This window comes from Pelodiscus sinensis, chromosome 26 (genome assembly GCF_052426305.1).
Source record: "Pelodiscus sinensis isolate ZL-2025 chromosome 26, ASM5242630v1, whole genome shotgun sequence".
In the NCBI taxonomy this organism is placed as follows: domain Eukaryota; kingdom Metazoa; phylum Chordata; order Testudines; family Trionychidae; genus Pelodiscus; species Pelodiscus sinensis.
In genome coordinates, this window is record NC_143077.1 from 9,032,482 (window position 1) to 9,054,990 (window position 22,509).

Consider the following 22,509-nt stretch of genomic DNA (forward strand, 5'->3'; position numbering starts at 1 on the left):
GCTGCACTGGGACCTGCATGTGCCTGCGCCTATTCCGCAGGGAGAAGCAAGTGCTGGGCGAGGGCAGGCACGGAGGCCGACAATGGCTGGAACAAGGCCTCAGCTCGGTGCCTGCGAAGGAGTCAGGCCGTGTGCCCAGGGCAGTAGCTGACCAGTCGGGGTCTTTGCTGGGGGCAAGGCACAAAGGGGCAGGACCTGGGAGCAAGAACTGAGCCATCCCAGGCCAGGCCCTGCCCAAGTAGCTACCCCACGCTCCTGGGGCTCCTGGGGCTCCCCAGCTCCTGGGGCTCCACACGGTGCACGCTCCTGCTCTCCGGCAGGGCAGCTGCTCCGGGCCAACAGGGCGAGCTGGTGCAGACCATGGGCTGGTTCCACCCACGTGGCTCTGAAGCCGCCTCTCGGGAGTCACTGTGGGTTGACACCCGTGTCCCCACAACCAGCCTGTCCACGGGCACCTCTGTGTCACTTCTGCGGGGCAGAGGGGCCGTGCAGGAAGCCCCAGGCCTCGCTGCCCGGCAGCTGCCTCTGGGGCGCGTTCCCCTGGCGGCCGTGCGAGCGCGCACATGCAGAGCCGTGCAGCCACACAGAGCGGGCAGCAGCCTGCACGAAGGCAGCTTGGAGAGCACCACCCCTGTGCTCTGGCCACTCCTCTGATCTCCTGTCCGGGGGTTAGCAGCAGCTTGCACCCGCCAGCTGGAGTCTTCGCTCCCAGGATCCACAGGTGCAGGAAGGAGGGGGCGGGGGAGGGGGTGCAGCAGCACCCCAAGGTTTGGGGAATCCTGACCACATGCCTTGGCTGCCCACGTGCTCAGCCCCCAGCCCCACTATTCCCCATCTGGGGTCTCCGCTTCCATTCAGCTGCCATCCCCACGTACAGGGGCTCAGCTGTTGTCCCTGAACCAGTGCCGGATCCCACTTCGGCTGCTGGCTTCGCCCCCATGCCCTGCATGCAGGACCCTGCCCAGATGCTGGGGCCAGGCACCTGGCCACCAGCCCCACCGGCAGGGTCCCAGCGCTGAGGGGCACAGACCGAGGTAAGGGGAGGGAGCAGCACAGCCCCCCCCTCCAAAAATGGTTCCTGGGCCACTGACAGGATCCCGTCCCCCTAACCGCTTTGTCAGGCGGGGCTGCCCGTGAGCACAGCTGTGCGAGGGGAGGGCTACGGGTGGATGTGGCGAGAGGTGGCTGCCCCCGGGCTCTTGGCTGGCACGCTGGTTTATTCTTGTCGGGCTGGTTTATTCTTGTCGGGCTGTCGGCAGGCCCAGCGGTATCACGTGGCTGTTTGGCGGCTCTGCCGCTAGCGCCGGCCGGGGCCTTGTTGGAGGCAGGTTTCAAGGAGGAGTCACATTGAAGCATCTGCTTGAAAACAGGTTGTGCTGGGAACTCCGAGGGGGCGGGGGCCCCACAGCGCGCCCCTCGGGGGATCTGCACAGGGCTGTGAAACCGGAAAGGTGGGTGCAGCTGGAAGCTGGCCAGCTGGCATCTCGTGGCCCATGCTACGGGGCGACCACGCCGGCTCACGCAGCTGCTCTTCATCGCCCAGACACAGCCCTGTCCTGGTGTCTCCTCCGGGCCAGCCCCCCCGCAGCCCTCTGCTTTAGGGAGTCAGCCCAGGGCCTCCTGGATACCAGCACTTCCCCGAGGGACAGCAGGGGATTCCCAGGGCACAGCCTGAGCCCAGGGGGACGCTGCTCCAGAGGCAGCATGTGCCGTTACCGCCCTGGCGAGAGTCCGACAGTTCACTGGGCGACTCAGCCCCTCCCCAGCCCAGCACCCCACCAGCTGCAAGCACGTCCGTGTCACGTCGGCACAAGGGCCCCACAACCAGCTGATGCTGGGCGGGAAGGGAGGGAGGGCAGATTGTAGGATAAGGACCACCGGGTGCTGGGGCGTTCGCTCTGTGGCACTAATACAAATAGCCCCCGTGTCCAGCATGGACGTGATCCAGGGAACCCCCTTCCCCATGGTGCTACCTGGAGGCTCGGTGCCCAGATGTGGCCCTGTCACAAGAGCTGCTGGAGCCGATGCGTGAGAGCCCTGCCCTCTGCTGGCCACATGGAAGCCATGCCGGCTGGGCCAGGTCCCTGCTATCCGGATGCTCAAGGCGCAAGGCCTCGTTCTCGTCTCCACGGTGCCAGGCAGGGACAACGTGCACTCACTCCAGCCTCAAACCGAGCAGAGCCAGGCCGGGCTCCCCATCCAGCGGGGTGGGGGAAGTGCCAGGATTCCTCAGCACTCTCCCCCTCTGCCGCCTGCCATTGGCGCGTGTCCTGCCCTCGTCTGCCTGTCCCGAGAGCAGGGGCCAGCGTGGCTGGGACCTGAGGGAAGCAGCTGGCCTGGCCTAGGGAGGCTTACGGGTGGGGGCTGGAGCAGCTCTCCACCTGCCACAGGCTGAGAGCTGCTCCAGCCCCGCAGAGGACCTGCTGCAGACAAGGGCTGCTCCCTTGTCCAGAGCAACCCCTGTCCGCGGTGGCCTGGGCACCCTGCAGGCAGGGGCTGCTTTGGATGAGCAGCTGCTCCCTGGGGGGGGAAGCAAAAGCAGGGGCCGCTCCAGCCAGGTTGGAGCAGAACTTGCTTGCGGTGGGGGGCCCGCTCCAGCCCTGCTGAGCTGGGGCAGCCCCCCCGCAGCCCCCCCCCCTCCCCCACACACCCTTTAATCATTTGTTAAGGAATTAAACAGGATTTGCCAGCCCTGGCCTGCAGCACAGATCGCAGGCCCAGCCCCCTACGGCCCAGCCCGCTTGTAAAGGGACCAGAAGCAGGCAGGCTCGGCTGGGCCGTGCCACAGGGCACCTGCAGCAGCAGAGGGACCCAGCCTGGCTCCGCACAGACCCCAAAAGCAGGGTCCTCTCCGCCCTGCCTGCAGCCAGTGCTGCTCCCACAACCCGCAAGAGCACAGGGCTGGGGTCTGAGCCCAACGAGACCGGGGGCCACTGGTCCCAGAGGCCCTTGGCTCCAGAGCAGCAGGCCTGTGGGGAGCTGGGAAGGGTGGGGCTGGGCCCGCAGGGCTGCGTCTCGGTGACCACTCGGCCTGCTCCACTAGCCCTTTGCCGGGGGCTGAAGGGCTCCTCTCCCCAGGGACCCGGCCCCGGCGGCTCAGGCAAGGCACCACCGTGGCGAGGACGCTGCCAGGCCCAGCGCTTGGGCCCTTTCCCCGCCCGCCAGCCTCACCCCGATCCGGGGGGGGTTCCCCTTTCTCTCGGTGCCAGGCAGCAGACAGACCAGGGCAGGGCGCCGGTGCCCGTGGCAGCCCTGGGACTCGCTCAGGGCTCATGCGCCTCCCTGCGCACTCTCCACCCAGCCTGGGTCCGGCCCGGGGGCGCAGCGGCCCATGCCGGGCGCGCCGCGCCTGGCCAGCCCCTGCCAAGCCGGCGGGCGAGGCGGGGAAAGCGCTTGGCTTCCCCGGCGCCGCCTCCCTCCTCCAGGCTTCCGGGAAAGGGGCTGGCCCGGCCGGAGAGGCGTGGGGCGGCCGCTCGGGAGCGCAGCGCGGGGCCCCGTCCTCGCCAACCCGTCCTGCGCCCTCGGAGCGCAGCCCGCAGCCTCGTGAGCCAGCCCCGCAGCGCAGCGCAGCGAGCCCCGCTCGGCCGGTGACTGAGCCCGCGGGGAGCCGGAGGCGAGGGATGGTTCGCCGGACCCCCTGGCAGGGACGCGCTCTGCTCCGCTGCTGGGGGCCGGGTACAGAGGGGGCTGCCAGGCTCCCCCAAGCGCCTCCTTTCGGGTCTCGGGAGCTGCTTGTAGCCGGGGCTCCCGGCTGGGGGCCCCTGTTGGTGCCAGCGGTTGTGGATTTGTGGGGCCCGGTGCCCTGGATCCGGGGCGGCTCTCGCAGCTCCCCAGCGTGGCACGTGCCAGCCGGCTTGTGGCGAGTCACTGGCTTTGTTGCCACAGCAGGGCTGGGGCTGTTTGGAGCCCGGGGAGCTCTGGCCTGCAGGGTGCCAGAGGGTGGCCTGTGGCTGCGGGGTTTATGGGGATCCGCCCGAGGAGGGCACTCGGTCTGGGGGCGCTCGGCCTCGCTGTGCCAGGGCCGCGGGGTTGGTGTGGGCCGGCAGGTGCCCTGTGCTGTGTCGATGGGCGCGTTCTCTCCTCAGCCGGTGCCCTGCTGCCTGGGAACCTCGACGCCATGTGCTGGCTCGGCGCGGCGGCCCTGCTGCTCTCGGCAGGGCTGGGCCTGGCCCAGGACTACCCCTTCCAGGACCCCAGCCTGCCCTGGGAGCAGCGGCTGGACGACCTCATGGGGCGACTCACCCTGGGGGAGCTGGTGCTGCAGGTATGGAGCAGGGCGCGGCTGGGGGTCTCTGCTGCCAGCACAGCGTCCGCCCCACGGGCTGCGTCCCCTCTGCGGGGCAGCGCTGGCCTTGGCCCTCCCCGGGGGGGAGGCAGCATCCTCAGGGCACTGATGTCCCCCTGCAGGAGGCTGGGCCTGGCGGGGGCACCCTATAAAGACCGTCAGTCGAAGGGGAGGAAGCTGGGAATGAGACCAATGGGGAGGGGTTTTTAGGATCTGGCATGGACGAGCAGAGCAAGCCGGCTGCCTCTGCAGGGCCAGGAACCAGCCCCTGGGCAGAGCGTCCAGCCCCGGAGGTCCCTGAGTGCCCCCTTCCTCACTGCAGTGTGCCCCCACAGATGGCGAGAGGTGGCGCCCAGCACAACGGGCCAGCGCCCCCCATTGAGCGGCTGGGGATCAAGCCCTACAACTGGAACACCGAGTGCCTAAGGGGCGACGCGGAAGCCCCGGGCTGGGCCACGGCCTTCCCCCAAGCACTGGGCTTGGCCGCCTCCTTCAGGTACTGGCCGGGGAGGGAGGTGGGGCGGCCATGTTGGGGCCATGTCCCCTTTCGGGGCACAGCCCTGGCTCATTCGCCCTTCCCCCCATGCTTCAGCTGCCCCCTCCCTTCCCCGCAGTCCCGAGCTCATCTACCGCGTGGCCAATGCCACCGCCACGGAAGTGAGGGCCAAGCACAACTACTTCGTGTCCACCGGCAACTATGGCGACCACACAGGCCTCAGCTGCTTTAGCCCCGTGCTGAACATCATGAGACACCCGCTGTGGGGCAGGAACCAGGTAACACAGACAGACCAGGGTGTGTGGGGAGCCCAGGGCTGGGATTGCAGGGGGACCGGCAAAATCCTTCTCTCCCCTAATGGCCCATTGCCCTCTGTGCTGAGGCTGTGCTTAACACCCCTTGCTCAAGCGTGTCCACGATGTACCTGCCCATGGGGGACTGGACTGAGCCCCCACAAGTCCCACAAGTCCTCAGGCGGTGGCAGGGCTGTTTGGAAGGGAGGTGGGGAATTGGCAGCTGTTGCCAAGCGATGAGCGATGAGCAGTGTTCCCTGTTCCAGAGCGCTCACAGCTAGATTCGTGTTTCTCCATGTGGTGCACATCCACACGTTCTTCAGTGCACATTACAAAATGTATTCTGCACATGGGTAGAAAACATCCGTCATGGATGGAAAAGATTAGAGGGAACACTGGTGGTGGGATGTGACCCCTGGCCCCCACAGGAGGGCCAGAGGCAGCAGCAGCATCACGCCTGTCCGTCTGTCCCCAGGAGACATACGGCGAAGACCCGTTCCTGAGCGCAGAGCTGGCCGTGGCCTTCGTGCAGGGGCTGCAGGGTGACCACCCTCGGTATGTCAAGGCCAGTGCCGGCTGCAAGCACTTCAGCGTGCACGGGGGGCCCGAGAACGTGCCTGTCTCCAGGTTCACTTTTGATGCCAAGGTGAGTGTGACGCTGCCTGGAGAAACCCAGGGCCCTGAGGGACCTCGCTCCCATCTGCCCCTCGCACAAGAGGCTGGTCTGTGCCTGCCAGGGATCAGCTCCACTGGCCACGAGCACCGTCCTGCTGTCTCATCTACAGGCGTGCAATAGCCGCACTCCAGACACATGCAGGATGCTCCAAAAGAGCAGGCCAGTTCCACCTCCGCTCACTGCCCCACTTGGCAGTGAAATCGCGTGAGTCGAGTGATGGGAACGACTCTGTGTCAAATAAACTCGTCCCTGATGCCGGAGCACGCGTGGGGAGGGGGACCGGTCTCCATCACTGGGCAGTTTCACAGCTTTCGGTAACCGGGTTTGGTTCTTTAAAGGATTTGAAACCACAGACAGAGGAATACTTCTTTTTAGGGTCAAAGAAAGATTTTTTATTTTTTCTATTTACTTTATAATTAATTTTCCATTTAAATCAATTCACTATTTTTGATTCTTTTAAAACAATATAATATACAAAGAAAAAGTAGAAAAACAGTACAGTTAAAAAAAAAAAAACAAGAAATAATAACTTCTCCTACAGATAGACCCTCCTGAGTTACCTTTAAACAATTTATGGAGTTAACAAATATATAATACTCACGTTAAGAAAGACAGAAGCATTGCTTAGATTCAGGAGATATTCTTTTCTTTATGTTTTTCCTTTCTTTGGATTTTTCGTTGCAACTTACGACCGGTGTTCGTTCCCTTTTCGGAGCTTATGTGCGGCAGCGAGATTCAGCGCCGGGGAGGGAGCCTTGGTTGATCAGACCTAGCTTTTTGGATTCGCAGCCTGTCTGTTCTTGGTCTGTTTCAGCTAACCTTATATACCCTGTTTCGGTATTTTGTTACTCTTCCATTCGCCTGACAATTGCTGACGTTAGATTTTTGTTGTCTCATTCTGCCCTTACAAAAACTTTCGTCTGCTCCATTTGGGGTAATCAGCACTTTGTTGCATACTGCTGTCTGATTTACTTACTTCCCTAAAAGCGGGGTTATTGTTGGTCATCCAATCAAATTTGGTTTTTATTTTTATCTCCTGTATCTCACAGTGCTGCCTTTCCTTTCCACTTACAATTAAACTGGTGCTCATTTGACATATTCTGGGTAGGCCTCAATACCTTCCTTTCACAACAGCCACATATGAGGTTTTCCTAAAGATCTGCGCAGGAATTGTGGCGCGGTTCTCTGGCCTGCACGTGAGCGGAGGTCAGACTGGCTTGCAAAGCTCCTTTCTAACCTCGGAGTCTCTGACCCTGGGCGGATCCTAAGTTTGTTTCTGTAGCTGCTTTTCTGCCTGATAGATGGCTTGTGAGCATTGCTCTTCCAGGCTTGGCTGTGGTCTCCATTCGGGAGCCAAGGCACGCTGTCAGCTTGCCTGCTAGGGGAAAGTTACCGTGTTGCTTTGCCGTACCTGAAACACCAGACTCAACCTTTGATCTCAGTCCTAAGCAGCCTCCCCCACACTCAGCTGATGGTTTTTCCTGTAGCTTTTCCCTCGTGGCGATTTCCCAATCCAAGGCCTGGTGTACTGAACATAGGCGTGGTTTGCAAATAGGCACCCCTTGGGAGACCTAGGGTGCACAGTAAGCATGTGACCAGAGAGAGAAATGAGACTCTGTCACCCCCTGCCTGCAAAGAACCAGGCGAGATGTCACTGTGCTGCCTTCGGAAAGTGGTTTTCAGTGTGGACACAATGCTGGAAATATGACCCATGCACTCGTTTACGACCCGCAGGAGACACCTCACATGCTACCCTGGGCCTAGGGTGTCCCTGTATGAGTCTGTGGCCCCTGCAGGCTCTCTGCCAGGTGACACCGAGAGATTCCTGGGTGTGAGTGAGCTCCACCAGGGCTGATGTTGGGAACCCCCCGGGGGTGTCGCACCAGGCTCCTGGCACTGACCAAGCGCTCTGCGTCTGGCAGGTGCTAGAGCGGGACTGGAGAATGACCTTCCTGCCCCAGTTCCAGGCCTGTGTGGATGCCGGCTCCTACAGCGTCATGTGCAGCTACAACAGGTACGGGCCAAGGCGGGCCCCTGGCTGGACAGATGGGAACTAACTTAGCAGTTACCGCTCGAGAGAGCTCTTGGAGTCAGTGTGGACAGTTCTCTGAAGCCATCCACTCAATGGGCCGCGGCTGTCGGAAAAGCAAACAATGTTAGGAATCATTTAAAAAGGGATAGAGACTAAGACAGAGCATATTTGATTGCCTCTGTCTAGATCCATGATACGCCCACATCTCCAATACTGTGTACGGGTGTGGTGGCCTCATCGCAAAAAAGCTATCTTGGCATTGGAAAAAGTTCAGAAAAGAGCAGCAAAAAGGATTAGAGGTTTGGAACAGGTCTCATGAAAAGAGATTAAAAAAACTGGGATTTTTCAGCTAAGAAAAGAGTTGGCTAAGAGGGGATACGATAGAGGGCTATAGAGTTATGACAGGTGTGGAGAAAGTGAATAAGGAAAAGTTATTTACTTGTTCCCATAATGTAAGAACTAGGGGTCACCAATGAAATTAATAGGTAGCAGGTTTAAAATAAAAGGAAGTTTTTCTTCACGTAGCGCACAGTCAACCTGTGGAACTCCTTGCCAGAGGATGTTGTGAAGACCAGGACTTAAATAGGGTTCAATAAAGAACTAGACACATTCATGAAGATTAAGTCCATCGATACTTATTAGCCAGGATGGGTGGGAATGGTGTCCCTAGTCTCTGTTCGTCTGGAAATGGGTGACAGGAGAGGGATCACGTGATGATTAGCTGTTGTGATCCCTCCCTCTGGGGCCCCTGGCATTGGCCACTATCAGAAGACAGGATCCTGGGCTAGATGGACCTTTGGTCTGACCCAGTATAGTTGTTCTTATGTTCACTGAGACGGGACATGTGGTGGGGGGCTGAGCGTGGGGCAGGGGGTCTCTGCAGACTGCTCCCTGCCCAAGCTAAGCATTAGCTCAGCCTGGGGGAGAGGAGGGCTGTTCTTTCCCACCCACCCCACTGCAGGTGAGCATTCCAAGCCCCACAGCAGCTGTCCAGCGTTGGAGCGGTGCAGGGTGGCTCTTTTTGGGATGCAGGAGGAGTCCCCAGGTGGCTCAAGGGGGAGACTTATTCCACTTGGTCTCGGCTGAGCCCATCCCCTGCACCCTGCTCTGGGGAAAGCGAAGCCAGACCTCGGTTCTCTCCATCTCTCATTGTTGGTGGTCTCCTGGCCCTTCCGGCGGGAGTTAGGGCAGGAGCCCTGTGGCCTGAGGTTGCCAGGGGGCAGTTACTTTCTGCTGACATCCATCCCCCAGCAACCACAATCCAGTGTAGTGGGCCAAACTGCCCGGCGCTGTTAACCAGCTGCCATGCCCCACCCCAGAGGTGGCTGCCTTGGGCACTGCACTAAGCGCTAGACCCAACCCGGCAGGATCAACGGCGTGCCCGCCTGCGCCAACAAGAAGCTGCTGACCGACATCCTGCGGGCCGAGTGGGGCTTCCAGGGCTACGTGGTGAGTGACGAGGGGGCCGTGGAGCTGATCATGCTGGCCCATCGCTACACACACAGCTTTCTGGAGACGGCCATCGGTGAGCCTGGGCGCAGGGCATGGCCCTCTTGCTGCTGGTTCTAGCACAGCCCGTGGCGGCTTGAGGGAAGGAGAAAAGGCTGGGCTCTGCTTTGAGGGTCAGGACCCCTGGGTTCTCTCCTCAGCTCTGCCACTGACTTGCTGTGTGACCCTGGGCAAGTCATGCGTGTGCCTCGGTTTCCCCCCCTGTACACACCCTGCTGTTCCCCTTCCCAAGCCCCGTGAGGCCTAGTTAACAAGGGTGCTGGCGCCTCAGTTGGAGAGCTGAGCTGGTTGCCCCCAGACTGGCAGGCGGCAGGGGCTACTCAGTTGGGTTGGGAGCTCTTGGGGCGGGGGGGCAGAGCCTGAGCCCTGGTGACGCGCTGGTCCCTGTCTCTCTGCCACGCTGCAGCCTCCGTGAACGCGGGCTGCAACCTGGAGCTCTCCAGCAGCCTGAGGGACAACGTCTTCATGAGCATCAGCAAGGCTGTGGCCCAGGGCAACATCACGCTGGAGGTGAGAACCCCTGGGGGCAGCCTGTGGGGGAGGGGCCACCCTTGCCCTGGTGGGGTGACTCTACTGCAGCAGGGCCTGGACTTGGTGGCTCCCCCTGCTTGGGGCTGGCGGAGGGCGCAGGGTGTCCCTGGGATTAGCGGGGCAGCAGAAGCCCCCCCAGATCTGAGCTCTGGCTGCCGTCGCCGGAGCAACAGGCTCTGGCTGCCTCTCCACCCCCCCTTCCCCTCGGTGTAACAGGCCCTGGCTGCCTCCCCCCATACATACCCCACCCCTCCCCCCAGTGTAACAGGCCCTGGCTGCCTCTCCTTCCCCCCCTCCCCCACCCCCCCCCCCCTCCCGCTGGTGTAACCGGCTCTGGCTGCTTCTCCCCCCACCCCACCCCTGGTGCAATAGGCTCTGGCTGCCTCTCCCACCCCCACCCGCGGTGTAACAGGCCCTGGCTGCTCTCTGCAGACGGTGAGAGCCCGGGTCCGACCTCTCTTCTACACGCGCCTGCGACTGGGGGAGTTCGACCCCCCTGCCATGAACCCCTACAGCGCCCTGGACCTCAGCGCCGTGCAGAGCCGCGCCCACCGGACCCTGGCCCTGCAGGCTGCCGTCCAGAGCTTCGTGCTGCTGAAGAACCAGCAGGGGGCGCTGCCCCTCAGCGCCCAGGCCCTGGCTGGCAAGCGCATCGCGGTCAGTGTCCCACTGGGCGGGAAAGCCAGGCTGGGATCCTCCTGACCTCAGCCACTGTGTGCCCTGCCCCTGCCCCATGACGGACGCCTCCCCACGGGAGCACGCTGCAGCCCCCACCCCTCAGGCGGCAGGTCCCAGCGGGCACGGGGGCCTGGCGGATGAGAGCCAGAGAGAGCGAGGCCGGGTGGGAGCTGGGGGCCTAAGCGGGTGCTGCCCAGGGGGGCTTGGGGCAGGTACTGCCTGGTGGGGCCTGAGGGAGGGGGAACCTGGGGCAGCAGGTGCTGATTGGGGGTGGCAGGTGCTGCGCAGAGAGCCCAGGGCAGCAGGTGGTTTTCAGGGTGCCTGGGGCTAGCAGGGAGCCCCGGGGCAGAAGGTGGTGCACAGTGTGGCGGGAAGTGCCAGGGGTGGTGGGCCCTGATTGGGAGGGGCCCAGGACAGGTGCGGCACAGCGGGGCCCCGGGGCGGCGGGGGCTGCTCGGGGGAGGGGCCCCGGGGCGGCGGGGGCTGCTCGGGGGAGGGGCCCCGGGGCGGCGGGCACTGCACAGTGCGTCTCGGGGGATGCAGCACAGGAAGCCTTGCCCCATATTGGGGTTCAAGGCTGCCAGGGGCTGCTTCAGGCCAATGCTTGGCCCACCCAGCTTATTCCATTGCCCCCAAATGCCCCCTCCCCATAGCGCCCCCTCCCCATAGCGCCCCCGGCCCTACTCCCCCGGACTCCTGTGCACCTCTTGGGCGCTGGGGCTGGCAGGGTGAAGCGGGCGGCTCCTGCCTCCCCCTCAGCTGTTTCCCCTCTGCAGGTGGTCGGCCCCTTTGCTGACAACCCCAGGGTGCTGTTTGGGGACTACGCGCCCATCCCGGACCCCCAATACATCTACACCCCCAGGTAAGGCAAGAGCAGCCCCCCCCATTGGTTACGGGGCTCCCCCCGCTCTGAGCTCGGTCTGCTGCCTTGTTCCATCAGCAGCCGGGCAGGGAGGGTGCTGGGGAATGTCCCTGCCCCACAGGCTGGGCGCATGGCACCCGTGTCCGAGCTGGGCAGCTCCCTGGGCAAAGAGGTGTTGGGGGCACCCTCCCCTGCCTGGCACGGTGCAGTATCACCCCATGGCCCCACTGGGTTCTGCTGAGGGAGGGATCTCCATTCAGAGGGGGCACCCGGGCACTGTGGCACAAACCCCAGTTCAGTGACGCGGCTCCTGTCCCGGTGCAGGAGGGGCCTGGAGACCCTGCCAGCCAATATCAGCTTCGCCGCGGGCTGCCGCGAGCCCACGTGCCAGCCCTACTCGCCAGGCGAGGTGGAGGCTGCGGTCCGGGCGGCCGACATCGTGGTGGTGTGCCTGGGCACAGGTATGAAGGGCAAGAGGCGGGCGGGGGAGCAGGGTCACCAGGCGGCAGGGGGTGGAGCTGGGCCCTTCCCAGTGCTGCTCAAAGCCAGTCTGGTGCCCTGGCACTTGCTTCCTACCGCTCCAAATCTGCTGAGGCCGTAGGGCAGTTGAGGCAGGGGAGGGGGCCGTGGCGGAGCCTGGGGCGGGGGAGCCGTGGCGGAGCCCGGGGGGGGGGGCGCGATGGAGTCGGGCACTGGGGCTGTGGGGGAGCCCGGGGTGGGGGGGGGGCTGTGGCGGAGCCCAGGGCGGCGGGGACGTGGCGGAGCCCGCTGCCTCAGGAGTCAGGCCTGCCGGTTGTGTGACTGGCCTCCCACCATGTCAGTCCGCGAGTGCCCAGGACGGGCAGGACCCAGGTTCTAGCCAGGCTGCCTGTTGCCCGAAGGGTGCGGTGTGGGCTACATCTCAGCATGGCGCCTCCTCCCACAATTCCCGGCTCAGCCGGGAGCCCCGCCAGTCTCGTGGTTCCCTGTCCTTGGCTGGGGGGCCAGGATGCTCCTCCTGCCTCATGCCCCCGCCGTGCGGGGGATGGAGAGGAGGCCCGGGCGCTGCATGGAGGACGCAGCCCAGCCCGGCCCCTGGCAGGCCGGGGTATCGCACTGACTGGCGCTGGCTCTTCCTGCTCAGGGATCGACCTGGAGATGGAGTCGAACGACCGACGGGACCTGTCCCTACCCGGGCACCAGCAGGAGCTGCTGCAGGACGCTGTGACCTGGGGTGAGGCAGCGTGGGGAGATGCCAGGGGGCCCCCCCTAAGGCTCAGCCCACCCTCATGTGGGGCCCATCTCCCCATTGCCCCTCCCCGTGGGTCACCCTGAGCCCAGTGCCACTGGGATTGTGCCTAGCCCAGAGACCGTGGTGATGGGCTCTCACAGAAGAACCCAGAGGAACAGACAATTGGGCTTCAGCCGGCCTGTCCAGCAATGAGACCCCCCAGCATCCCCTGCCCTGCAGGCCCCCCTCTGCCCCGGGCCTCCCTGATCGGGTGGCAGGCCCCGGTGTCTTGCTGCCCTGCCAAGGGAACGGGCTCTGAACTGACGTGGCCTGTCCCTTCCAGCCGGGGGGCGCCCCGTCATCCTGCTGCTGTTCAACGCGGGGCCACTGGACGTGAGCTGGGCCCAGGCCCACCCCGGGGTGGGCGCCATCCTGGAGTGCTTCTTCCCAGCGCAGGCCACCGGCCTGGCCATGGCCCAGGTGTTGCTGGGGCAGGAGGGGGCGAACCCAGCAGGCAGGCTCCCAGCCACATGGCCGGCTGGCATGCACCAGGTAAGGCCCAGGGTCACCCTCTGCTGGGGGGGGGGGGCAGAAATGGGTTGCGGGCCCGGCGGGAGATGCCTGCGGCCCTGGCACAATGACAGTGACCCCCCCCCCCGCAGCCCCACAGCCCCACAGCGCCTGCCCTGGGACCAGCAGCTCTGAGCACAGAGCCCAGCTGTCTGCACAGCTCCAGCCCCAGAGAGCAGGGCCGTGAGCCTGCCTCCTGCCCCCCATCCCCAGGGCTGGTGGGGCCCTGCAGCCTGTGCCCATCCCTCCATGGCCCCATAGCCCGGGGAGGCCCAGTTCCCCCACCTAGTCCTGAGACCAGCATGGCACCATATCCCCAGCCTGCCCTCCCGGGCCTGGCACGGCACCGTGGCCCCATCCCTCCCCCTGAGGCTGGCACGGCACCGTGGCCCCAGCCCACCCCCCTGAGGCTGGCACGGCGCCGTGGCCCCAGCCCGCCCCCCTGAGGCTGGCACGGCGCCGTGGCCCCAGCCCACCCCCCCCTGAGGCTGGCACGGCACCGTGGCCCCAGCCCACCCCCCTGAGGCTGGCACGGCGCCGTGGCCCCATCCCGCCCCCCTGAGGCTGGCACGGCGCCGTGGCCCCATCCCTCCCCCTGAGGCTGGCACGGCGCCGTGGCCCCATCCCGCTCCCCTGAGGCTGGCACGGCACCGTGGCCCGTGGCTGTCGTCTTCCATCCCTTGTGGCTGCAGGTGCCAGCCATGGAGAATTACACCATGGAGGGGCGCACGTACCGGTACTATGGGCCAGAGGCCCCGCTCTACCCCTTTGGCTATGGACTGTCCTACACCACGTTCCAGTACCGGGACCTGGCCCTGAGCCCCACGGCGCTGCCCCTCTGTGCCAACCTCAGCGTCTCCGTGGTGGTGGAGAACACTGGGCAGAGGGACGGTGAGGAGGTGAGCGCTCTCCCTGCCCCAGATCGGCGGGTGTGGGGGGGAAGAGGCCTGGGGGTGTCCTGTGAGGCAGGGCAGGGCTTGGGGGGGGTGGGACTGTCATACGGGCCCTGTGCCAGCCCTTTGCGCTGAGGGCTCCTGTCTTGGGCTGAGGGGCAGGAGAGGTGGCGTCCTGCTGACTCCTGTGGCAGTGGGGGGGGGGGGGGCTGTGCCACGGTTCTGCCCCCGCCGGTAGCTCGGGCTGCCTCAGCGTCGTGGCACTGCCCATGGAGAGCACCCCCTACCCCCGCAGGCCTGGCCCGGGTGCTTGGCTCCCCGTGGCTGTTCCTCGCCCACCTCTCCCCTCCCCGCAGGTGGTGCAGCTGTACCTGCGCTGGGCACAGTCCTCCGTGCCCGTGCCCCGCTGGCAGCTGGTGGGCTTCCGCCGGGTGCCCGTGGCCGCAGGCCGGGCCGCCAAGCTGCTGTTCCAGGTGCCCCCCGCGCGCCGCGCCGTCTGGGCCGAGCAGTGGGTGCTGGAGCCAGGCGCCTTCACGCTCTTCGTCGGAGGGCAGCAGCCGGGCCAGGAGACGCGGGCCAGCTCCGAGGTCCTGCAGGCGGAGTTCACCGTGACCGGCGCCACCCGCCCCCTCAGCCGTTGCTAGGGACAGGGAGGGTCCAGGGAGCAGGCAGCGCTCCCGGGGGTCGGAGCCGGCGCGGTCCCTGGGGCGCTGGCACGGGAGCGGCCGCGCCCGACGGTCCCGTTCCGGGTCTGCAGGAGGCTGACGTGTGGCGGGAATGGGACTGGGGTGTGGCCTGGCCCCTGGCTGGCTGTACCACAAAGCGGGGCACAGGGCTGCCTCCCCCAGGCCTGGCGCCGGACTGGGGGGCTGCCCGAGCAGGTGGCGGGCTGTGCTGGGGACCGTGGGCGCTCAGTCATGGGATGCACAATAAACGTTGCCCAGCGCTGACCCTGTGCAAGTGGCAGCTGGGAATGGGGGTGCTGGGGGACTGGGCTCCCCCGTCTCTCTGCCTGCCCCTGCCAGGGCCTGGATGTGCCGCCCACGTGCTACAGGCAGGGGGTGGGGGTGGTGGTCCTGGTAGGACTGTATGGGCTTGTGGCCGGGCACACTCTGCCCACCGAGGCATGGCAGGCGCCTCCCCGCTGGCTTCTGCGACAGGCCCCCTCTTCCAGACCTGACCCCCCCCAGCAGCATCACCCCTCAGGGGGCTGTGTCTCCCCCAGTGTGCCCGGGCAGCAGGCATGGCACCAGGGTCGGGCACGCCAACCTGCCCTGGCACCTCCCTCCCAGCTGTGGTGCGGCCCTTTCTCCACTAGGTGGAGCCCCCCTCCTTCCTTACAGCCCAGCGGGCTGTGGCCAAGTGCAGGGAGGGGCTGAGAACTTGGGGAGTGGGGGGGCTTTGCCAGGTGCTGTCCCAGCCGCTCCCTGCCCTGGGCCCAGCTGCCTGCGAGCTTTGGCGGGAGGGACCACCCCCTGGCCGTGGGCCCCTCCAGCGCTGGGGCAGAGTGGGGAGAGCCCCTGCCAGGGGATTGCTGCGTGTGAGCCGGTCCGTGCCCAGCGCCCAGTCCCGTGGGCTCTGCCTGGATCCCTCGCTGCACAAGAGACCCTCAGACTCCGCCTGGTGGCCACCCGGCTGGGAGCGACTCTGCTGTGGGCACTGCCATGGGGCAGGAGCTTGGCCGAGCAGGCGGCCCTGCTACCTCCCGGCCCCACGGCCGGGGGCAGGCCTGGAGCCCAGCTCCCTCCAGCCCGGCACCATGGGGATAAGCCTCCCTGCCGGCAGGTTGCAGGGGTCAAGCTGCCTCCCTCGGGCCCTCCCAGCAGACGGGACTTTCCCTGCTCTGCCCAGTCCCACTCCGGGGCCTGCAGAGTCAACCTCTGCCAGGGGCAGCCTGGGCTCCAGACAGCTCCAAGGAGGCTGCCGTGGCTCACTGGCCCTCCGGCCCACGGGCTGGCTGGCTCAGGGATGGGGCAAAGAGCCATTCTGGTTGCCCGTAGGCCGGCTGGGGCTGGGGAACCAAGAGCTGGCAGCAGCGCCCTGCGAGAAGTGAGTGGCCAGGCACAGTCCAGCGCCAAGGAACGGGGGCGGAGAGTTGCTGCACCAGCATAGGCCTGCCCCGGGGCTCAGGGCAGGGGCTGACCTAGACTGCCCCACCCGTCCCAGCAATACAGACGTGGGCACAGACACCCGGCCCGCCCCAGCTCCACCTGCCTTTGAGTCCTCTCTGGTAGCCGGAGTGGGGCCCTGGTGGCAGGGGGAGGGGGCATTTGTGGTATGGCAGAGTAGGGGCAGTCTGGCCCTGACCTCTCCCTTCCTGGCCCCATCTCACACTACCTCGGCCCTGCCCCCCTCCCAAAGGGACTTCCAGTGGGTACGGGCATGCAGCTGCTCTCTGAGCCCCCTGCAGCGGCCACATACGCCCAGTGGCTCAGGGCTGGGGCTGTTGGGCAGAGGAGGGGGAGAACGGCTCCTTGCCCAGCTCTGCCCGGCCTCCCAGAGCCCAGCTCCCTGCGTAGAGAGCCAAACGGGGTTCACTACCTGGGATGGAGCCAGCCCTTCTATGGCACTTTCCAGCAGAGCAGTGTGGGGTGCTCCCCAGCCCTCTCCGGGTGCTGCCGAGGGATCCTTCATCTCCCCCGCGGACGTGCAGCTGCCTCGGGTGTGTCGTGGAAGTTGCTTACCGGCACCCAGCAAATGCCACCCAGCCGGCTGGGAGAGGGATTGACGCTTGGGGCTGGATCCTGTGGGTGCGCTCTTGGGAACTGGGCTGGCAGAGCAGAGCTGGAACGGGAGGGACACCGGAAGGGCAACCAGAATCCTATTGAAAGGCAGAAGAGCCGGCTCCCAAGGGAGGTGCGGGAGGGCTGGGGCAGCTCTGGGTGTGTGTCTGCCATGCAAGGCCTGAGGTGCATCCCAGGCCTGTCCTGCCGCCCAAACCTGCCTTCGCGCCAGAGAAACCCGTCTGCCTAGCGGGGTTCGGCCCCATGCTGCCGGGGCATCTGAGCGGAGGATCCCTGTGACGGCACAGCCGGTCAGAGAGCTGCCCCTCCTGCAGACTGCTGGGAAACGGGGTGTGAACAGCTCTTTGTGCGTGTCCGGGCTGGAATCTTTTTGAGATGAGGTGATATTTTGGCATTGGAAAAAGTTCAGAAAAGTAACAAAAATGATGAGGATTTTGGAACGGGTGCCATATGAAGAGAAATTAAAAAGACTGGGACTTTTCATCTTAGAAAGAGGAGACTAAGGGGGTATATGATAGAGGTCTGTACAATCCTGACAGGTGTGGAGAAAGTGAATAAGGAAAAGTTATTTACTTGTTCCGTAACACAAGAACTAAGGGTCACCAAATGAAATTAATAGGCAGCAGGTTTAAAACAAACAAAAAGGAAGTATTTCTTGACACAAAGCAGTCAACTTGTGGAACTCCTTGCTAGAGGATGCTGTGAAGATGAGGACTTGAACAAGATTAAAAAAAGGACTAGATGATAGGACCAACAATGGCTGTTAGCCAGGCTGGCCAGGGATGACAAGTTACTGAACTAGATGGACCTTTGGTCCGACCCAGTATGCTGGGGTTCTCAAACTTTGTGATACTGCGACCCCCCTATAAATTGCTCGCAACCCCCCAAGGGGGAGGCATGCACCCACATTGGTGAGCGCATGCAAGTGGCTCCGCAAGTCTGCCAGAAGGTCTGTCTCTGCGTGGTGCAGTTACTCAGGAGGGGTCAGGATTTACTGCCGAGGTGTTATCATAGGTCTCTGGCTCCATTGATGATAACCGGAAGGCTGCTTGTGTGGGTGCTCAGTGATGTGTTCCGTGTTGACTTGTGCACAGCAGACCCCAAGAGAGCCCGCAAAGACCACAAACCAGATAAGGATCGAAGGTGCCAGGCCAGGTTTATTGTTAAGCGAAGTACAATCATAGCTGTCAGTAGACTTTACTGAACCACTACGCATATGTACCCCGTAACAATGGAATGGCTCAATCAGTGGGAAATTTCTACTGCTGCCTAGGTCATCAAAAGACTGTCCTCCCAAGACACCACTTTATATACAGGTACAAACAACTTACACGTCATTGCTGACGTATCAGGATGCCACCCTCTGATGCTTCTTAATTACCGCCCATCACCCTGTATCTCATGGGTTGATTAGATCATCTCTAGCCATCATGCTGTCATTTTAGACCCTTTCCTGTTCCTGGGTCGGTATCTGAGGTCTTTTTTAATGAGCTAGTGGTACCATCTGCTTTCTGCTTATGACTGGTACCAGTTATTGTTCTGCAGTTGGTACCTAGCACCAATTATTGGTCTACACCTGGGCCTGTTACCAATTAGTGTTTTGCACACTCAGCCCTGTTGGTGCCAAGTTCTTGCTCACAACTCAACTTTGCTTTGTTAGCCATGTTTTGTCCATAGCTAGCTAGACCTCAGACCAGGCCTGTGCTGCACGGGCTTATGTTTTAGGCCTTCATCTTACTATAGGGAGGTTTGTGCATCTGCGCCCCCTACCCCCTCCCAGCGCCTGTTCTGCCAGCAAACTGAAAATGAGACCCGGGCTTTGCTGCCGTTGGCTCTGGGGAGCCGTACAAGCTGCCTGCCTGCCATGGGCCCTTCCCAGGACTAAGGAGTCTGGTACCCAGGCCCTGGGAGCCTGACGGGCACCACAGCCCGAGAAGGTAGAGCCAGAGGGCAAAGCAGAGTTCAGAGGCAGGCTCCTGCCATGCCAGCTGCAGGGTACCACCTCCCACGCCCACACCCAGCTCTCGCCAGTAACACCGGCCCTGGCTGCCCTGATGCTGGTGGCAGAACAGTCCAGCCTGAGCTGAGTGTGCTGGCAATTCACGCTGGGCAGAGATGCTGAGCCGTGGACCCCAAGCGGGTGAGTCTCTGAGCCAGGGCACCAGCCCTGCTGCAGGTTCCAAAGGACTCACTGTCCCATTGTGCAGGGAGCTGCTCCCCTGGAGGGTGGACACGGGGTGTTGAGCAGGAGGCTGCAGGGATTGCGGGGTCTGGGAGTAGGGAGTGCACCAGGCTGGAGCAAGACCCAGGAATCGCCAGGACCTGCACTGGGATCCCTCCAGGCCCTGACAGGCAGGATCCCTTCCCCCAGCCCTGGAGAGCACATGGCTGCCATAGCCCAGAGGGAAGGAAGGTGAGAACCTGTCCAGTGTGGGGAGAACCTGGCGGAGCTAGTGCCATTGCTAGAAGCCCGGCACGCTGAGCTCACACCCAGACGCTGCTTACTCCCAGCATCATCACAGAGCTGGGGATGTGGCCAGGCCGGATGGGGTAGGAGCAGCCAGCCCTTAACTGGTCCCTCTGTCCCCCACCTTCAGTGAAACTCATGGGCCAGGGTGGCTCAGCCTCCCAGCCAGCCACACCCGCACCTGGTGCTCAGGTACATCCGGCACTAAGCTTCAGCAGATCCCTCACCGGAGCATCTGTCCAGTCACATCTGACACCTGCCTATCCATCTATTTATTCCCATACTCCTATCTATCTATCCCCATCCACCCCTATCTATCTATCTATCTATCTCTCTCTCTCTCTCTCTCTATCTATCTATCTATCTCCATATACACCCTCTATCTATCTGTCTGTCTATACCCATCCATCCATCTATCTGTCTACATCCACACCCTCTGTCTGTCTGTCCCCATCCACCCCTCTATCTATCTGTCTGTCCCCATCCACCCCTCTAGCTAGCTATCCCCATCCACCCTATCTATCTATCTATCTATCTATCTATCTATCTATCTATCTATCTATCTATCTCCATACACCCCCTCTATCTGTCCATCCATCCCCATACACTCCCTCTATCTAAGAGTATGTCTACACTACCACCCTAGTTCGAACTAGAGTGGTTAATGTAGGGAAGCGAAGTTGCAAATGAAGCCCGGGATTTGAATTTCCTGGGCTTCATTTGCATCTTGCTGGGCGCCGCCATTTTTAAAGCCCCGCTAGGGAGTAACAGTAGTTCAGAATAGGAAGCCTAATCCGAACTACCTACTCCGTGCCATGTGTAGCCGCAGGCACAGAGTCCGAACTAGCGGGGCTTTAAAAATGGCGGCGCCCGGCAAGATGCAAATGAAGCCTGGGAAATTCAAATCCCGGGCTTCATTTGCAACTTTGCTTGTCTACATTAACCACCCTAGTTCGAATTAGGGTGGTAGTGTAGACATACCGTAAGTATTTCTTTCTTTCTTTCTTTCTTTCTTTCTTTCTTTCTTTCTTTCCCACACACCCCTTCTAGCTAGCTGGCTAATATTCATCTGAAATCACAGCCTCCAGTGACAGTGAGTGTGAACGAGAGGGAGGGAACCCTGAGCTGTGGGGGAATTGGAGTCTAAGGGCACGTCTACACAGCAAGGCTAAAGCTGAAATTGTGTGGCTGAAGTTGAAATAGCTTATTTCGGCCTTTGGCGCTGCCTACACGGCAGGAAGGCCGAGTTAGACACACTTCCTCTGGTTTCCCTTACTCCTTGTAAAATGAGGGTTACAGGAGTCAGAGTAAGAAGTCCTCCAGCTCGACATGCTGCTTCTTGTGTAAACGTGAACGATTTCAGAGTAACATCAGTTATTCCAAATAACACTGCTGTGTACACATGCCCTAAGAGGACAGAGCCCGGTGTATGGGGGAGAGGGATGGTGCCCTGGGTAACTGGGCGGCAAGCCTGGAGCTGTGAGCAAAGAGTCCCAGGTTCAATCAGAGATGGCTTTGCTGTGCCATAAAGCCAGAATGGAGCTGTATGTGTGTCAGCATCTCTGGCATGGAGCAGTCTGCATGTCAGTGGCTCTGGGATGGAGCTGTATGTGCAGCAGTGACTCCAGATGTCTCTGGGGTGGAGCTGTGTGTGGGAGTCAGCATCTCCAGATGGTTCTGGGATAGAGCAGTTTGCATGTCAGTGGCTCTGGGATGGAGCTGTATTTGTTGCAGCAACTCCGGGTGTCTCCAGGGTGGATGTGTGTGTGTGTCAGCAGCTTCGGGTAGCTCCCAGATGGAGCTGTTTGCATGTCAGCAGCTCCGGATGGCTCCGGGATGGGGCTGTTTGCATGTCAGCAGCTTCGGGTAGCTCCCAGATGGGGCTGTTTGCATGTCAGCAGCTCCGGATGGCTCCGGGATGGGGCTGTTTGCATGTCAGCAGCTCCGGATGGCTCTGGGATGGGGCTGTTTGCATGTCAGCGGCTCCGGATGGCTCCGTGATGGGGCTGTTTGCATGTCAGCGGCTCCGGATGGCTCTGGGATGGGGCTGTTTGCATGTCAGCAGCTCCGGATGGCTCTGGGATGGGGCTGTTTGCATGTCAGCGGCTCCGGATGGCTCCGTGATGGGGCTGTTTGCATGTCAGCGGCTCCGGATGGCTCTGGGATGGGGCTGTTTGCATGTCAGTGGCTCCGGATGGCTCCGGGATGGGGCTGTTTGCATGTCAGCGGCTCCGGATGGCTCTGAGATGGAGCAGTTTGCGTGTCAGCGGCTCAGCTGGGCACTAGCTGCAAGAGGAGAGTGGCCAGTCGCCCCCTGGGCTCTGACAGACTGTGGGGAATGAGCCCCCGCGAGTACTTTGCTCCGTGATCTCAGCACCGCCTGATGTTTGCCCTCGGCTCCTCCCTGTTTGTCTTTGGCTCAGAGCGCAAGGCCAGGGCTCTGGCCAGACAGCGCATGGGCCCAGCTCATCAGCCCAGCCAGCTCGAGACTTTGCTCCGACACTGCTGAGGATGCAGCACCACCACAGAGGCAGACTCCTGCGTGTGTGGGCAGCGGAGCCGTTCCGCAGCGGCTGTGGTGAGGCCATGAGCCACTGGCCCTGATTGCTGAGGGCTAGGGATGGGGGGACAGGCCCTTTGCCCCCAGACTCCCTCCAGCTCCCCTTCAGGAGCCTGTGCTGGTGTCCCAGGCTCTAGCCTGCCCAGCTCGGGGGGCTCAGGACTGCCTGGCCGGGGAAGAGGAACGCCGGAGATGAACAAAGCACCAGAGGCAGAGGCCTCCTCTGAGCGTGTCCCTGCTCCTGCGGGCACCGCACAGACTGAGTGAGCAAGGACCGCTGGGCTTGGCCCAAAGCCACAATTTAGCACCAAGAGCAGGCACCGCCTGGGGCAGCTGCTGGAGCCCCCTGGTGCCTGAGCTGCACCCCGAATCCATGCCGGTGGGGTGCCCGTCCCAGGGCAGAGCTCTGCCTACTCAGCGCTCTTGGGGGGGCACTGGGCCAGCTCACAGCAGAGACCCCTGGGTCACCCCATCCGCACACGCTGGCTCTGGGCACCCTGCAACCCCCCATGAACTGGGTGCGGCGCGCCCGTGCAAACCACAGCACCAGCCAAGTGCAGCAAGCCAGGAGCCTGGGGTGGGAGCAGCCATTTAGGCCCAAAGCTGCCTCTGGGATCGTATCCCCATCGTCCCAGTCCAGGCCTACTGGGAAAGACACCCCTGACCTCCTTAGGCACAGCTGCCTCCCAGGTCTCAAGGTCAA

The 22,509-nt window shown here is 62.8% G+C and overlaps 1 protein-coding gene across 3 annotated transcripts; it reads left to right on the forward strand.

Annotated features, from left to right (window-relative positions):
- The first annotated feature begins 3,389 nt into the window (after positions 1-3,389).
- LOC102460632 (uncharacterized) lies at positions 3,390-14,985 on the forward strand. 3 transcript variants are annotated; one of them, XM_075908591.2, is made up of 15 exons: positions 3,390-3,543; positions 4,086-4,264; positions 4,621-4,781; positions 4,900-5,059; positions 5,550-5,720; positions 7,673-7,764; positions 9,150-9,307; positions 9,698-9,801; positions 10,255-10,479; positions 11,277-11,362; positions 11,687-11,823; positions 12,486-12,575; positions 12,916-13,124; positions 13,835-14,041; positions 14,392-14,985. In XM_075908591.2, the coding sequence occupies exons 2-15, from the start codon at positions 4,118-4,120 to the stop codon at positions 14,677-14,679; spliced, it is 2,235 nt and encodes a 744-aa protein (XP_075764706.2). In that variant the 5' UTR covers positions 3,390-3,543; positions 4,086-4,117; the 3' UTR covers positions 14,680-14,985. The 3 variants fall into 3 exon arrangements, with proteins under 3 accessions (XP_075764706.2, XP_075764704.2, XP_075764705.2); XM_075908589.2 differs by having other exon boundaries at positions 3,415-3,675; XM_075908590.2 differs by having other exon boundaries at positions 3,416-3,587.
- Positions 14,986-22,509: the final 7,524 nt, after the last annotated feature.